Raw genomic sequence first — 16852 nt, forward strand, 5'->3', positions numbered from 1 at the left:
GTCCTGTTAGGTGACCATCTCTCTCCGTCCCAGAGGGCGGACGTGGCTGCACTTTAGCGTTGCTTCTCTGATGTGTTCTCCTCCCTGCCAGGCCTCACGTCCCTCATACACCACCATGTGGAGACGGTGAGCCCAATTGGTCAATCCGGTTCTGCGTATACTACCGAAGGGTGAACGCGGTGTCAAAAGTTTGATGCTTACCCGATGCCCCGGGTCGATTAACTTCTCGACCAGTTTGGTATGGCTCGTTTTTTCACGACACTGGATTTAACTAAGGGCTACTTGCAGATTCCATTGTGTCAGGAGTCCAAGGAAAAATCGCCATTCTCTCCTCTGTTCGGCTTGTACCGCTTTCGCACACTTACGTTTGGGTTGTTCGGTGCCCCAGCCACCTTTCAGAGACCACATGTAGCATACGCTGCAGCTTACCTCCACGATTTAATCCTTCACAGCCAGCGACACCTGGGAGCAGCATATGGAGCATGTGGGCCTGAGCGGCATATGCGTCATGTGAGTCCCTGAGGCGGGCTGGGCTCATCGCCAACCCAAAGAAGTGTGCCGTGGGATGGAGGGAGGAACGGTATCTGGGGTACCACTTGGATAAATGCCTGGTCCGACCCCAGCTTGATAAAACCACTGCTGTCGAGACCCAAGACCAAGAAGGAGGTGAAGCAGTTCTTGGGGCTGGGAGGCTACTATAGGAGGTTTGTCCCTGGCTTTTTGGAGATAACCAGCCCCTTGTCCGACCTAACTGGAAAGGGTGCTCCAAATCAGGTCCAGTGGTCAGAGAGGTAGGCATTTGCGAGGGTAAAGTCAGCTCTTTGTGGGACACCAGGGCTGTTTAGCCCTAACTTCTCTTTCCCTTTCTGTCTGCAGACCGAGGGCTGGGCGTGGTCTTGTACCAGGAGGTGGAGGGGACTGAGCGGCTGGTGCTATACCTCAGCCACAAGCTCTCCGAGCGGGAGGCGGGGTACAGCACAGTTGAGAAGCAATGTTTGGCAATCAAGTAGGCCGTTGGTTCCCCCCACTATTACCTCCTGGGACATGCTTTCACCTTCTGTTCTGACCACGCCCCGCTGCAGTGGCTCCACCGTATAAAGGACACAAACGCCCGGAACACCCGGTGGTACCTGGCTCTCCAGCTCTTTAACTTTCGGGTGGCCCATAGATCGGGCAGTGGTGGTATGTGGCGGACCAAGCACTGGCTGCAGACGATAGCACAGCTCCTTTTTCCGCGGCCGCCAAGCTGCCTCGCTTCGACTGAATCAGTGCCGCAAGGCGCTTATTGGTCCGACTCGGGGCATGGAGCTTTCTGAATGTTTGTCTGTCTAGAGGGGATCGCCGCATGGGCTCGTCAGCCGACCAGGAGCCAGCTGGAACGCGATTCCTCCTACACCCCAAACTTTATCATGATCACCATCACCATCATCATCATCATTATTATTTATTATTGACACTTGTGGCTAGCGAGCCTTTTGTTTATCCCTTTCATAAAAACTCTCGAAATGTTGGCGAACCACGGCAAAAGGACTCCACTGTTTAAACACCTACCTGTGGGCAGACTCCCACAGTCCTTGAAAAGAAAAACTTGATCATTGAAAGCCTGTAATATAGAATGGATTATATTATATTTTGATTAATAAAGATCACATTGAAAATGTATTTTATTTTTCCATGAAAAGTTATTGAAAATGAAAAAATTGTCCCTAAAAAAGTACAAACTTGTATTTTGTAATGCCAGAATGAACCAAGAATGTATAGTACAATGGCCCTTTTGCCTTTATTTTAGAATGTTGAGCGCTCTTTGAGCTAATAACTAATCTGAAAAAGTTTTCTATAAACAATAATTTAATGAGTCAGGAAAAACAATATTTAAATATAAAAGGGTCTGGAGCTTGTTAAACTGAACCGACAAATAAAACGATGGAGATGGTGGACAGTGGAAAAGAATTTTTCGAAGTGAAAGTCAATCCATCGAATTAAATTCTCTCATCTCTAAATGGGAGCCAATTTAATAACATGACGTAACGTAGCATCGTATGAGTGAGGCTCTTACACTGCCAGATGGGCAGGAAATCCATTTTTTGAGTTAATTTATGGATTAGAGTGTCACACTGACACTTAGCCAGCGATTAAAATTCACACAAACACATATACACCCCCACAGACGCTGTGTATCAACACACCTGAACCGCTGCCACTCCATTTTGGATGAGGAGAGGGGCTTGATGATTGGTGCTGTGGGGAAAGAAGTTGATTGGTTGGTTTCATATTTAATGGACCATCTGGAGATGAGTAGTGGCACATGGAGAAACACACACACACACACAAACTCAGTCATTTAATGCACTCAGATTGTTTGACTAGGGCGCAAATTTCAGATATGTAATTCGAAAAAAGAAAATCCCAAGTCATAGTTAAATAGTTAAAGGGGCTTATTTATAGAATTAAGTTTGTCATCCATCTAACTATTCATTACCTCCCCTCACCTCTCTCTCTCTCTCTCTCTCTCTCTCTCTCTCTCTCTCTCTCTCTCTCAGTAAAAACAGACATGGCTGCGACACCTGCAGATGCAGTAAGTGTCCAGTGGTGCCATGTGACCTGTCCTGTCCAATGGGCTTCCAAACGGACCAGCTGGGCTGCTTACGCTGTGCTTGCCGAGGTGGGTAACTTTTGTAGAACATGTTCCTTTCCTAAATATACTGTATATCTCTATGACACCAGTCACTTTCACTGGAAGCTTCTGTAACTGTTTACCATTTTGTTTCGTACTTTCCATTGATCTTCTATGCTCTTTACAAACCCTGTTTCAAAAACCTAATTCTGACTTGAATGTGAAACTGGTTTAAACCACCCCATCGAAGTAAAGGGACTCTATGGTTCAACATACCATCTGTTACTGTTAATGGGACGATCAAGATACATTGTTAGGTCTGCAAACAAAAACCATGGCTAGCTAGAATTTGCTTCAAACTGCTTCAAAAATCCTCCTTTTATTGAGAATGGGTGGCTTCCATTGAATTACGGAAACCATTTTGATTTGTACCAAAGAAGAAATTCCCTGTGTTTGAAAAGGAAACCAGAAAACATGTGCAAGTACGTTACGTGATCTTCTGTTCAAAGTTAAATAATAAAATCTTTCATCTCGTTCCTACCCTACCTATCAGATCAACCAATTGTCTCCCCCGAAGCCCCATTGGACAGGAAGTTGTCCTGCCTATCCATGGATGGACGTCACCACTACGATGGCGACAGCTGGCACGACGGCTGCCGTGACTGCTACTGCCACGGTGACCGCGAGATGTGTTCCCTGATCTCCTGTCCCGTTCCCGTATGTGAGAGCCCCGCCATTCAGCCGGGGCACTGCTGTCCTACTTGTCCAGGTGAAGATAATGAATATTCCTCACAAAGTAACCTGAATTATACCCTATAAAACTCTAAAATACAAGAAAATAAGGACTTTTGTGTTAAATGACTTACCAGAAGTGTGCACAGGTGCATCGGGCAAGTCATTTGACAGTGTGCTCAGGTGTACACAGTAAGTTCATTAACAATGGTTGCCCAGGTGGGTCATTCTCCGTAAACACCCCCATAAAACGTCCGAAAATAATAAAACACATATTCACAGAATGTGAAATAATTCATTTAAATATTAAGTACACAACGCCTACTTTATGGCCCACTAATGCCTTACCTCAGTTGGTGCGCGCTCGTGTCATCTTGATCGTTTGGTGTAGGGTGGGCATAAAACTCCAAGTCTTTTTCTCGTCTTGATGTCCCAATAAAATGTTTAATACTATCGGAATTTTTTAGTCTTGGCTCATGTAAATAGTGAAGTTCAATGACATGAACATTGTCAAGAACCAATAGGTGCACTCTCTCCAGCACCAAACAGGAAGCAGCAAACCGGGTAGATATTAATCATGGCGGGAACTCCAGGGAGGCGCAAGAACGACGCTGAGTCTGGGTGTCATGATGCTCCGCACTTATTAAAACCTCAAAACTTAAAGTTTAATAAAAAAATATTAAGAACTTATTAAAAACAAATATATAATTGCTTAATAATTATTGGGCATTTATAAAAAAAATATTTGACTCACCCTGAAGTGAGAAGCCATTTATTATTATATGGCTTGGGGCTGACATTAGGGCCCTATTGTTATTGTTCGGGTGAAAATTCTGCAACATCTGCAACACCAACTTCACACACAAACACGATTGACATCCTGTTTGACCCACGCTGTCACAAGCACCTTGTGGTTGAAGTTTCATCCAAATCGATCTACATAGAGAGCAGAAATTAGCAAAAAACTGACCAAATTTAGATCGATATTACAGGGACAAGCCAATGCATTTGACGCTGAAATATATTCAACCCGGCTAAAACTATCTGGAAGACATACTTCGGCATAACCTAGGTGCCGTTTAAACCGCTATGTCACAACGATCTAGTGGTTTCAGTTTCATCCAAATCAATCCACATATGGAGCAGATATTAATGAAAATCCGAACAACTTTGACCCAAAATATTCAGTTGGTCTTGGTTCACTGACACATCACACGTCTCGTTATAAAGTGAACGAGATGAGATTTACAGTAAGACACTTTATGATGTCATCATAGTATTTACTATAAATATACAGATTCCAAAGTGACTATGTCCAGTGTGCAGCATGGACTTGGTCACTCTGTAGTGTTTCGATGTTACCACACTCGTTTTATGTGTATATTTATGTAGCTTCTTACATGGTAGATGTCAGTAGATATGTTCGATTGATATTTTAAATCCGTGGTCCACATTTCTTTGCTGGATTAATGAAAAATAGAATTAAAAAGTATCCTGAAAATTTGTCAGCGCGTCCACTCAAACACTGAAATGTGCGACTGAGTGATGCATTCAAGATCCAGCAAGGCAAAATAAAAGCCATGCAATGGTCATCACTCACAGGACAGAACAACTGAATGACGTTTTTCGTATTTCATGGAAAGTAAAAAAACTCAACAAATAAATGATGTGCCCCTACGCGGCACCAAACGACCACCCGTCACCAAGAGTGCAGCTCTATTTCCACAGACATGGTGAGTTATAAAAATGGGTTCTGGTTTACAAGCAAACATGGACGTCCCATTTATTATCATTATGTTATGTTATTATTATGTTATCACATAACAATATAAATAATATTAATGGTTTGGCTGGTTTTACAGAACAAACCACTGCACACACAAGGACAGCTGTGTCCAAAAGCTTCTTATGTTTCTGCCCCATTGTTCAGTTTTTCTTCTTGTATATTTCCAAAAGGAGTAGGATGGCAAATAATCCCAAGGGGAATCTAGTTGTAATCTTGCAAATAGTGACCCTGCAAGATCCCTAGTCTTTCCAAAATCTTAGAGTCTGTGACTAAAAATTGAGATCAGTGACTTATGATACATTGTCTTTAGATGTGAGAGGGTGTCAGACTTAGTCTTTTCAAAGTCTTCTTGAGTATGGTATGCATTAGTTGTTTTTAACTATGACATTATTTTAGTGCTTTTTTTTGTGCTTTTCTTATCAAAAAATTCCAAACTATAATGCGTCCGGACAATTAAAGATGGCTGTTACGGTAATGAATGCACTTTAGCTTATCTTAGCTTAGCTGTTAGCTATTTTAGCTCATCTTATTTTAGCTTATTTTAGCGTAGCGTGAAATGGCGGAACACATGACAGTGCACGACATCACTAATTCACTGACTATTCTTTCTATTGTCATGTTAAAATGTTATGTTTCTTTCTAAAATATGAGATTCTACATTGTTTAGGAGTACATTACATTTTTGCCTGGACACATTAGGTAAGTCCATTAACAAAAAAAGGTGCGCAAGTCCTTTAACACAAATTGTGCACAGGTGAATCCTATAAGTCATTTTACACATAGGAGTAGATGTTTGCTGAATGGTCTTTAGTAATGCAGACTCATACTACACAACCTTCAAAATCCTCAATGCTGCTGTGCTGCTCACACGACACACAATTTTTTTTCCTGTATTTGTTTTCTCTTGCGGACATAGCGTTACTCGCAAGTCAACAAAAAATGAAAACATGGAGTGTTACAATGAGCAGCTGGCTGTTGTAGTTGTGTGTGCGCTCATTTGTGGCTCTATAGTATTATTCCTCCCACTGGCTTCCTCTCGCGCTCTCATTGGCAGAAATTGGCAAACATTGGTTTGCGACAGCCAGATCAGGGTTAAAATCATGTAGTCTAAATCCAGTCTTTGTGGTCTTTGTGAAACATTAAAGAACCACGTGGATGTTGTGGATGATGATCTCTTTCAGTAACTCCCACCACCGTGTAGCTGTATTGGGGCTGGTTCACATGAAGTGCCTTAAAATGCTTGGGAAATGCAAGGTGTGCTGCTGAATCATTTTTATCAAGTTGCGTTGTCAAACAACCAAAACCAAATAGGACTTCACAAACACACAAACTTTTTTTTTTAATTAAATCTTTTCAAATGTACAACAGAAAAAAGCACACTCATCATTACATTACATTACATTTAGCAGACGCTTTTTATCCAAAGCGACTTACAATTATTCAAACACCGACGGACGCAGCCATCAGGAGCAATTAGGGGTTAAGTGTCTTGCTCAAGGACACTACAGCATGCTAGCAGGAGGAGCCTGGGATCCAACCAGCAACCTTTAGATTGATAGACCACCAGCTCTACCGCCTGAGCTACCACCCCCATCATATTCACTAAGTTACTGTTGATTGTTTATCCAGGCCGTTAGCAACCTGGCTCTAACCCTGTTGTGACCACTACCACCTGTGTGTGCACACATACATACAGAAACAGGAACGAATATATTTTTATTAATATCTAAATTACCCGCCTTGCGTCTGCATGTAAGTAAAAGTGACCACTACATTGCTTAAAAAGCTGTATTGGGACATTTAGCCTAGAGCTAACGGTAACTTCGTCTGGGAGCTAACGTTATGAGATCGCCACTAGATGGACATCCAGGTTCACAGCTTCTATTCCTCCAGATATTGTTCCATTTATTGGAATATAAATAATATCTGCTTGACAGGTCCTACAGCTCGGGTATCCAAGCCTCTCCTCCATATTGACACAGGGGACTGCCGATTGCACGGACAGGATGTTGTGACGGAAGCTGTGGGTGATTGGTTAATTCATGTCACGTGACATGCGGGTGAGCTTTGCGGCTTTTCAAGAAGTTTAAATATTTTTTTTATTTTAGTGTGCATTGGTCCCACCTGAAAAAAGGCACATCTGAACGCATGCACACCTCAGTGCGTCGATCTCACATCGTTCTCTCATTCCAGCGTGCCTACATTGAAACAATGCATTCGCGCGCTCAAAAGACACTTCTTGTGAACCAGCCCTTTATGTACCCTATGAACTTCCTTGAATCCCTAGAATGAACTGCTTTTTCTAAGTAAGATAGTTCAAAACGTATTCTCTCAAAGCTATCTGAATAAACATATGCACAATTCTACGCCTGACACTGAAAACAACCTTGTGTCTGGCCCGTTTTAAGTTTTATTTTTTTCCGTGCTCCCCTGTGATGCTGGCAAACTGTGTGTGTCTGTCTGTGTGTGTGTGTGTGTGTGTGTGTGTGTGTGTGTGTGTGTGTGTGTGTGTGTGTGTGTGTGTTTTTTTTGGGGGAGGGGGGTTTGAACCTGGTCTGAACTCGACATGAACTCAGCGTTTCCCCTGGGAATGACTTCTGTTTACGGAACAATCCCCAGCAAGAAAAATAATATGAACCGATTTATCGTGTACTCAAGCAGGGAAGATTAGATTGTTTCTGAACCCGACTTAAAGGGCCTGAACATTGAATTTATACTAAACAACTCGCTGAATGCCAGTATTGTACAGTATACATGTGTATGCCTGTTTTTCATTGCCATTTCAACACACATAATTTTTTGTGTGTAACTGAGCCCATACATTGAGGGCAACAGCAGGACAGGAAGTGACAACTTGATAGACATCAATGAGTACATTTAATTGACGCAAGGTTTTTTTGAACACAGGTTACAGGTTAGAAAGTGGGCAGCAGTTGGCTTAGACCAGTGGTTTTCAACTCAGTGGTCCCGAATCAGGTCTCAGAACCCACAGTTGTCCTTGGTAACAAGAGCCAAATATAATTTAAGATTTGAACCATTCAAATTACATTTAACAAAATTAACCCACAATGCCTTTTGCTTTACCTTTGATGTAGACAGCTTAAGTGTAGCAAGTGACGATCTGATAAGATTCACTTTGATTTAAATTTACCTAACAGTTGTATGATGGTGTGGGACGTTTGTGATATGAGGTCAATTGGAAACGGTTTCAAAATAATTTGGTACGATAGAAAATTGATTTTTGAGGAAACCCACCAATCCCCGTCCTCAAAGTAACTGTAAGCTCGTTCTACCCTCAAGGCGTCATAACGACACGAGTCGCAATTGTTAGCCTGTGACCTCTGAGTCCAGTGTTGCTGGTCAACCTGCAAAGGTGGAGCAGGGCTGAGTGATATATCTGAAGTAAGGAACACGGATTGTACATAATCTGCACACTGCTAAAAAACTATTCTTCAGATCTATAAAACAATTTCAGATCTTGAAAAATAAGTGGACATGTCTCTCTCTCCCCTCTCTATTTATCCATTGTTCCTTGTCTGCCCCCACAAGGCTCTCCGGCCCCGCTCCCCACCCCAGCACTGGGTGACCCGGGGGACTCCTCGGTGTGCGTGTCCACCGGCGGGGAGGTTTTCTCTGGGGGAGAGGTGTGGAACATGGACCCCTGCAGTCAGTGCACCTGCCGGCGAGGTCAGACGCTGTGCGAGAGCGAGGTCTGCCCTCCACTGCTCTGCCAGAGGCCAATCAGAAGCCACGATTCCTGCTGCCCACATTGCCCCGGTAGGCTGAGACAGACAGCACTGTGTGCTATCAGTCAATATGATAATATGATTTATGATAAAGGAAGGTTTAAAGTGCTTTTCCCATGACAGGTTTTGAAAATTTTAATTATATGGTGAGAAACCTACCTTAAAACGATCTCCTCTGGTCCCACCAACAATTACAGTAACACAAATCCCTGTCAAAGTAACTTCATATAGTTATATTTTGTATGTTTTATATGTTTTATTTCCTCTGAAATGGCGGAAGACATTGCTTTGACATGAAATCAACAAATACAAAATATGGCAAAATTAAGATGTTTAGATTTGTTACAAAAATGTACAAAAAGTTGTCAGTGGGACCAGGAGATCATTTTAAGGTAGGTTTCCCACCATAATTTTCCAACTAATATTTGAACAATATCCTTTCAACTAAAAACATGAGCTATCATCAACATTAATCATTATGTCGCAAATACTCCCAAAGTCATAGTGTTAAGGCTGCATTCAAGACATTAGAAGTCATAATAACAAAAGTAAAACAGCAGGAAATTCAGCTTGTTACTTCCTGTGGAAAGGCAAAAGAGTACATGCCTACATGGGTACAGTATATGCTTCTTGCCCAAGTTTTTGAAGAAGATTACGTATTGGAAAAGCAATTCTAGGTTCTGATGTTCTCACTTGGAAATTCTCGGTTTGACAATAGTTCAAAACCTTTTTTCCAAGTGGAGGGTGTTTAACAGGCTTCGGAATATTGAAGGTTCAGTACTCAGAATTGGTATTGGCATTATAAAAGTTGTATTAAGTATCCCTCGTTCAAGGGGGTCCTGTGTGCAAAAACACACAGATCCAGGTGATTGATTTGGGACCCAATGACAGATTTGAGTGAGGTGGTAATATCTGGGCTGCAGGGTCTATAAACAACAGCTGTAATAGTTGGCGGTTATTTGTTATCCATCAAGAAATGCACACACACGCACACCTGCAGTGGACAAGGTGTTTTGGCAAGGATGTGAATGCAACAGCCAACAGCTGGATGGGCAGTTCTAACATGGCAAAGAAGTGAAAGCCGTCATCAGATAGTGATGGGGAGTGCACGATTACAAAATACACATACTCACACACACATACTACACACTCCAACCCTTCTTGGAGTGCTTCACCCCAGTAAATACACCATACATTTGGCAAAAGCAGAAACTCTAATGTCTTGAGGCTCTCAGGAACATGTGTTAGGGGGCGGGTTAGTGTCATATTCAACAGACCTTCGTCTTTCTCACTTTTCTGCACTTTTCTGTCTAGTGTTGTTAGAATCCTGATCCATGTAGTGTGAATCACTCCTTAAATGCCAAAACACCCATAAGTCCTTTCGGTGCGTCCAACATGCGTCCAACCTGTGGTGATTCTGCATGTCCCCTCAGAACATGCCACTCCTGCACCACCCGCCCTCCCAGACCCCGACCCCGACTCCAACTCCTCTTTCACCACCCCCACCTCCTCCTCTGGTCGAGCTGGAGCAGTGTGTCGTGGCGGCGAGCGGGGTGGGGACATGTTCCTCCCCGGGGAGTCGTGGAAGCCCGACGTTTGCACCAGCTGCGTGTGTGCCTCCGGGACCATTCACTGCTTCACTGAGACCTGCCCCCCAACTTCCTGCCAGAGACCGCTGCTGAGGAAGGGCCAGTGCTGCCCCTACTGCCTTGGTGAGGAAGCGCAATTTATTAAACAATTAACTTTGCTGCCTCCGTGTGGAACTGGAATAGTTAAGTTACTGCAAGATCAGAATTTCGAAGGAAGGAATGTGAAAATTTTGCACATTAAGAGTTGGTCATTGATTGGTCACTGATTAGATATTAAAATTTGCAGGAACCATGTAATGTGTACATGTAATGTAATTATTTTAGTATTGTGAGTTTTACAATTCCATATTATAGGGTTGTTCTTATTGTGACAGTGATTTGAAAGGAATCAAACATCAAACATTTCGCTGTTCATGTCCCCAAGGTGCACTGCACATGATAATTTTTATGACATAAATTGACTGTCCAGAACAGGGTGTATTCAGCTGCTTTCACACAACCCTGAAATTTTCCGGACATTACCCGGAGGAGCTGTATGTGTGAACAGAGCAGGTTATTGTCCGGAGAATTCACAGCAAGTGAGCATGTTGATGATGTCTCTATCATGCGAGTGAGTGGTGCATGATAGTGACGTCATCAACACGCCCACTCACGTAGGACGAAGAAGGGTCATTTGCTGCCATAATATATGAGGACAAAGAAGAAGATAACTTACGTTTATATTGTGGATACATTCAAATACAGGTAGTATCAACGCAAAAAAAAGTCACAACTACTGATAACTCGGTAGCCGCGTCCACCATCTTGGGTGTGCTGTAAAGCTCAGCAGCGTTATGCGTAATTGCATCACATCCTGCCTCCTGCAGGACAATCTCCGGTTGTGTGCTACATGTGTGATAGGGCAACTCCGGACAATGTTTGGACCTGATTATCCAGACATTGTCCGGAGTTCATGTGTGAAAGCAGCTTAAGTGATATAACTAACATTTTAAAGAGCAGCGGAATTTTGATGCTGTCCCCACTCAATTTGAGTATTACTATCTTTTCAAAATTCAAGAGGGTTATTTGTCACAACCAATATATTTACAATACTCTACAGACATGCCCTTCCCGCCCCGTGTTGCATCGCCCCCAGTTTGCCACTTCAATGGACACCAGTACTCAGACGAGGAGCGCTGGGATATCGACGCCTGCACTCACTGCTACTGCTTGGCAGGACAGACTCTGTGCTCTACAGTCTCCTGCCCCCCCGTTGGTGCACCCTGCGACAAGCTGGTTGCAAAAGAGGGCGGATGCTGTCCAATCTGCTCAGGTATACAGACATATTGATTTATCACGCTATCCAAAAACCAAAGTATTTATCTCACTGGATGTTATAATTCACAAGCGTTGTGTGTGTGTGTAGAGATGTACTCTCCAACCAATGTGCCAATCGAGAAGACAGAGCAGGCGGGTGACAGGAAGCAGTATCCTTCTTCTTGGGGCCACCCCTCCTACAGCCCCAATGACCTGCCACACTTCAGAGGTACAAATCTGTGTTATTATTGTAATAAGCTTCACAGGTTCTGTAGATACTGTAGCTTATCTAATATTGACGAGACGGCGTGTATCCTTTTAGTAGCTTTATTCCCAACAACTGTCCCCCATTAGCTGCAAAATAGTTCCACCTCAATCTCTCCACATCTCCCCCTTTAAGTGAATACCAACATTCCTTTTAAACAAAATCAAATAGTATTTTAACTCAAATTCACATTTCCTATCTAGGGGTTCAGGGTAGACTGCCTGAGTCCCCAAAGCTGTGCAGGGATTATTCTGCCCTGTTGACCACAACTTTCTACCTGAGACACAGGTTATTACAAGTCCATCCTGACTGGTCTTTTTATCATGCGCCCTGATCTAGAAACAGTAGGAGTCTCTGGAATGACCCTGATGTGGGATCGGTTTCTCCGAAGACTTCCAGAGGGCAGCTCGATGTTGTAGGATCCTGGCGTCTGGGTTGGACCTGTGATGATTCCAGGCTGCTCGGTGTTCTTCACCCAGACTCTTTGTCCTGGTCTGAGCTCTTGTTTCTGTTGTGCACGATGTCTGTTATTGAAACAGGATGCTTGTTTCTCCTTCAGGTACTTATCCTTCTCTTTGAAAGCCTGTAGGTCAGGCCACCTTGGCTCCAACTTGTCCTGACTGACGGGCAGGGGCGTCCTGATGTTTCGACCCATCAGTAGTTGTGCAGGAGATGCACCTTGTGCCAGGGTGTGGCTCTGTAAGCCATGAGGGCCCTGTGTGGATCCTCTCCCTTCTTCAGGAGAGATTTGACTGTTCGCACAGCCCTTTCAGCCTCCGAATTACCTTGAGGATAACGGGGGCTGCTGGTCACATGTTTGAAGTCGTACTCTGGCAAAGTCCGCGAACTCCGCTGCAGCTAGCTGTGGACCATTGTCCTTGACCAGAACCTCAGGGACCCCGTGACCTGCCCAGTTAGACTTCTCCCTTACATGGGCTGTAGTCGTGGAAGTGAGGTTAGCTACTTCTATGTAGCGAGAGAAATAGTCGACCACCACCAGGTACATAGCTGAATTCCACTTGAACAGATCTGCTCCAACACGCTGCCACGGCCTGTCTGGCAACGGTGTCGTCAGCAGTGGTTCCGGACAGTTATGAGCCTCCTTGGCACATATCGCACAGTGTTCCACTTTCAGCTTAATTTGCTTTGACAGACCTGGCCACCATATGGATTGCTGTGCTCTGGCGACACACTTTGTGATGCCCTGGTGACGGTGGTGAATTTTGTTCAGCAACTCCTCTTGCATAGAATCAGGGATTACCAGTCGCTCGCCTTTCATCAGCAGTCCATCAGCAATCAACAGGTCCTGGCGATACTGCCAGTACTGCTGAAGCTCTGGTGTGAGAGCCTTTACCGGTAGGCCATCCATTTTGCACCAGGTTCTTTAGTCTTTTGCAGATACTGTCTACATCTTGTGCACCTCTGATCTGAGCCAGCCTCCCTTCTGATGCAGGAAGGTGCTCCATCACTTGGTTGACATAAGCACCGACATCCTTCTCCAGCTGTGTGTCTTCCACTGTTAGCACCGCTTGGATCGGAGCCCTGGACAGTGTGTCTGCTGTGATCAGGTTCTTCCCTGGTACATGTTCAATCTTGTATGTAGAGCGAAGCAGTCGCAGTCTGAATCTCAGGATTCTAGGGGGCAAGTCATCAAGGGCTCTGCTGCCCAGCAGGGAAATGAGGGGCTTGTGGTCTGTTTGAAAAAGAAAGTCCATCCCTATTAGATAAGACCGAAAGCGCTCACACGCCCAGGTCAGCGCCAGTGCCTCTTTTTCAATTTGTGCGTATCTACACTCCGACTCCATCATGCTGCGTGAGCAGAAGGCCACCAGATGCCATTCGCCTGACGGTTGCTTCTGAGACAGAACCCCTCCGAGTCCAAATGAGGAAGCGTCCGCCGCAACTTTTGTCGGCCTGTTCGGGCAGTATTGTGCCAGCACTGTGGCTGAGCTCAGCTCCCGACGGAGCTCCTCGAATGCCCGCTGCTGCATGCTCCCCCACGCCTAGTCACTGTCAAATTTGAGCAACTCTTATGGGCTGTGAGAGCTCAGCAATGCGTGGCGAGAATTTCCCAACATAATTCACCATGCCCAAATATCTTCTCACACCTGCAACATCTGTGGGTGCGGGCATCTGTGTGATTGCTGTAATTTTGTTAGGGTCTGGTTCTAGGCCCTGGGCACTGACAGTGACCTAGGAACTTGACACGGTCCACAGCAAACTGGCATTTTTCATTATTGAGTGTCAGCCCTTCCTTCTGTAGTCTCTCCAACACTCTGCTCAGTCTGTGGTCATGCTGTTCATGCGATGATCCAAAGACAAGAATGTCATCTGCATGACACACTGTTCCTTCCAGTCCTGCCAGCATCTGTGTCAGCCTCTTCTGAAAGTGCTCGGGTGCTGACGAAATTCCAAATGGCAATCTGTGAAAACAGTACCTCCCGAACGGTGTGATGAACGTCGTCAGGGGGACTGATTCTGGGTGCAGGGGCACCTGCCAGAAGCCAGCTGTGGCGTTGAGTTTTGTAAACACTTTGGCAGCTTGGCGAGGGTTTCGTCCACTGCCGGCAGAATAAGCCTTTCACGGCAGACATATTCATTCAGGTGGGTCAGGTCCACGCAGATTCTTATATTTCCGTTGGGCTTTGGTGCCACAACAATCCCTGCGCACCACTCTGTCGGCTCATCAATGGGCGCAATCACTCCCAGAGTCTCCATTCTCTGGAGCTCCACTTTGACTTTGTCTATTGAGGGTATAGGCACACGACAGGGCAGTGACAATGCATAGGGCTTGGCATCCTCCTTCAGTTTAATTTTGTACATGCCTTTCACGCATCCTAGGCCTGTGAACACTTTGGGATACAGCTTTTTGATGTCAGCTGTCTGAATAATGTCAACTGTGTAGGCTTACTGCAGTGCTTCAATTGCTGGCAGACCAAGTAGTGGGGTAGCTAATCTTTCTATTACAAACACTGGCTGTTCAGTTGTCTTGTTTTTGTATTTTAAGGTTCCCTTGAACTGACCACCCACTTGTAGAGCGCTGTTGCCTGGTCCTAGCAGTCTCTTTGTTGCAGCGGTGAGCGGGCCATGCTGCTTCTTTGAGTAGACTTTAGCTGGGATGGCTGTCACGTCCGCTCCTGTGTCCAGCTTAAATGTGGTTTGTTGACCATATAGCCTCAGTGTCTTCTGCCATGTTTTTGACTGACCACCAGCTGTGTCAGCTAATCAGCACCCTGCCGATGAAAACAGTGTCTACATCATCCTCTTCCTGGATTTCATCCACACCCCTTAGCTTTGTTTTACAGAGGGTTGCATAGTGGCCTTTCTTGTGGCATTTCCAGCACTCTGCATCCCTTGCAGCACAGTTGTTTAGGGAATGTGGTGGTGCTTTGCCTCACCGTCCACAACTCTTTTGCCCTTTTTCATTGTCCTTTTGACCCTGACCCTTGCCTTGGCTTTTCCCTGTCTGTGTGTGTCTCTGAAACTTTTTCTTAAATTTCATCATGTCCACATTAGCTTCTCTCTGGTCTGGGCTGTTTGTGTCACGCACAATGGGCTGCTGTTTCTTAACCTCTTCATGCTGTCTTATTTTCAGTGTAGCTTTTGCCAGTGTTAACTCACTGTCCATCTGCAGACTCTCTGACAGGCCCTGGTGTCTTATGCCTGCCACCAACCTGTCTCTAATCAGTTCTTCCTGCAGTGCACCATATTGGCAGTGTTCTGCTAGTTTGTAAACTGCAGAAATGAACGATTCAGCCGATTCACCTGGCTCTTGGCTTCTTTTGTTATATCTGCATCGTTCATAAATCACATTATGTTTGCAAACAAAGTATTTATCAAAGGCTTCTTTTACACTGCCGCATTTCTTTTGGTCTGCATCACTTAAGCCCAATGTGCCCAGAATGTCATCAGCCTTATCACCCATGGTGTAGACTAAGGAATTTACTTAATAGTCTTCTTCTTTTTGTCCAATCCTGCAGCAATTCTGAATCTTTCAAACCTGCGGATCCAGTTGGGCCAGCTGGGAAAGTCTGAGAAGTCAAAATTCTCTGGTGGGCTTATGGAGAACAGGGAATCCATCATCTTCGTTTTTTGTTTTTGTTTTTGTTTTTTTTTCTCAAAAAAGTAAAATCAAAAATCTTCAAAGCAGGATCACACGCGATGCTTTGCTCTCTACACCAGCACTGAGTCTCAAACTGTTTCCCCAACTCGGGTAGCTATTAGCTTTTAGTTCTGCTACTACTGTTTCTAACAGCTAGTTTAGCTCCTTTAGCTTAGCCTCACCAAACGTCGCCACCGACACTCACTGGAGACGGGACTGAGCACCCTGACACCATGTAATAAGCTTCACAGGTTCTGTAGATACTGCAGCTTATCTAATATTGACGAGACGGCGTGTATCCTTTTAGTAGCTTTATTCCCAAAACTCAACCCCCGGGGGTCAGGTTATACTCTGGCACATTGCATGAATGGTCCGTCACCTATTGTGTTCCCCATTAGCTGCACAATAGTTCCACCTCAATCTCTCCACAATTATAACATACATTCAATAGATACCGCCTGCTTTCTTAGGACAGGGGAATGTCCACATCTGTCTACCCCAGAGGCAGTACATCTGTATGCCACAGCCCAGGTGGGAGAAGAACATTCCATAGAATAAAGACACCAATAGCCTATAATACACACATACACCACAACAGTTAAGGATCAAGTAACAAGGGTAAAACAAATAAACTCAGTGTTTTGAGTTTGTATGTGGCGATATGTGCCCAGCACAAACTATTTACCAGTTGACAAACCATTATTTGACCTCTTCCTCTCTAA

General features: G+C 44.6%; 1 protein-coding gene across 1 annotated transcript in view; it reads left to right on the top strand.

Moving 5' to 3' along the window:
* Positions 1 to 16852, top strand: part of crim1 (cysteine rich transmembrane BMP regulator 1 (chordin-like)) — a gene marked incomplete at its 5' end in the record, with an annotated part of 132952 nt that overhangs the window by 111021 nt on the left and 5079 nt on the right. Inside the window, 6 exons of the mRNA XM_080012090.1 lie at positions 2541 to 2662; positions 3168 to 3383; positions 8682 to 8909; positions 10312 to 10590; positions 11567 to 11779; positions 11873 to 11992. Coding sequence (XP_079868216.1) covers positions 2541 to 2662; positions 3168 to 3383; positions 8682 to 8909; positions 10312 to 10590; positions 11567 to 11779; positions 11873 to 11992 — 1178 coding nt within the window. The remainder of the gene's footprint in view (positions 1 to 2540; positions 2663 to 3167; positions 3384 to 8681; positions 8910 to 10311; positions 10591 to 11566; positions 11780 to 11872; positions 11993 to 16852) is intronic.

The sequence above is a fragment of the Zeus faber genome, assembly GCF_960531495.2.
Source record: "Zeus faber genome assembly, chromosome: 13".
Lineage (NCBI taxonomy): Eukaryota > Metazoa > Chordata > Actinopteri > Zeiformes > Zeidae > Zeus > Zeus faber.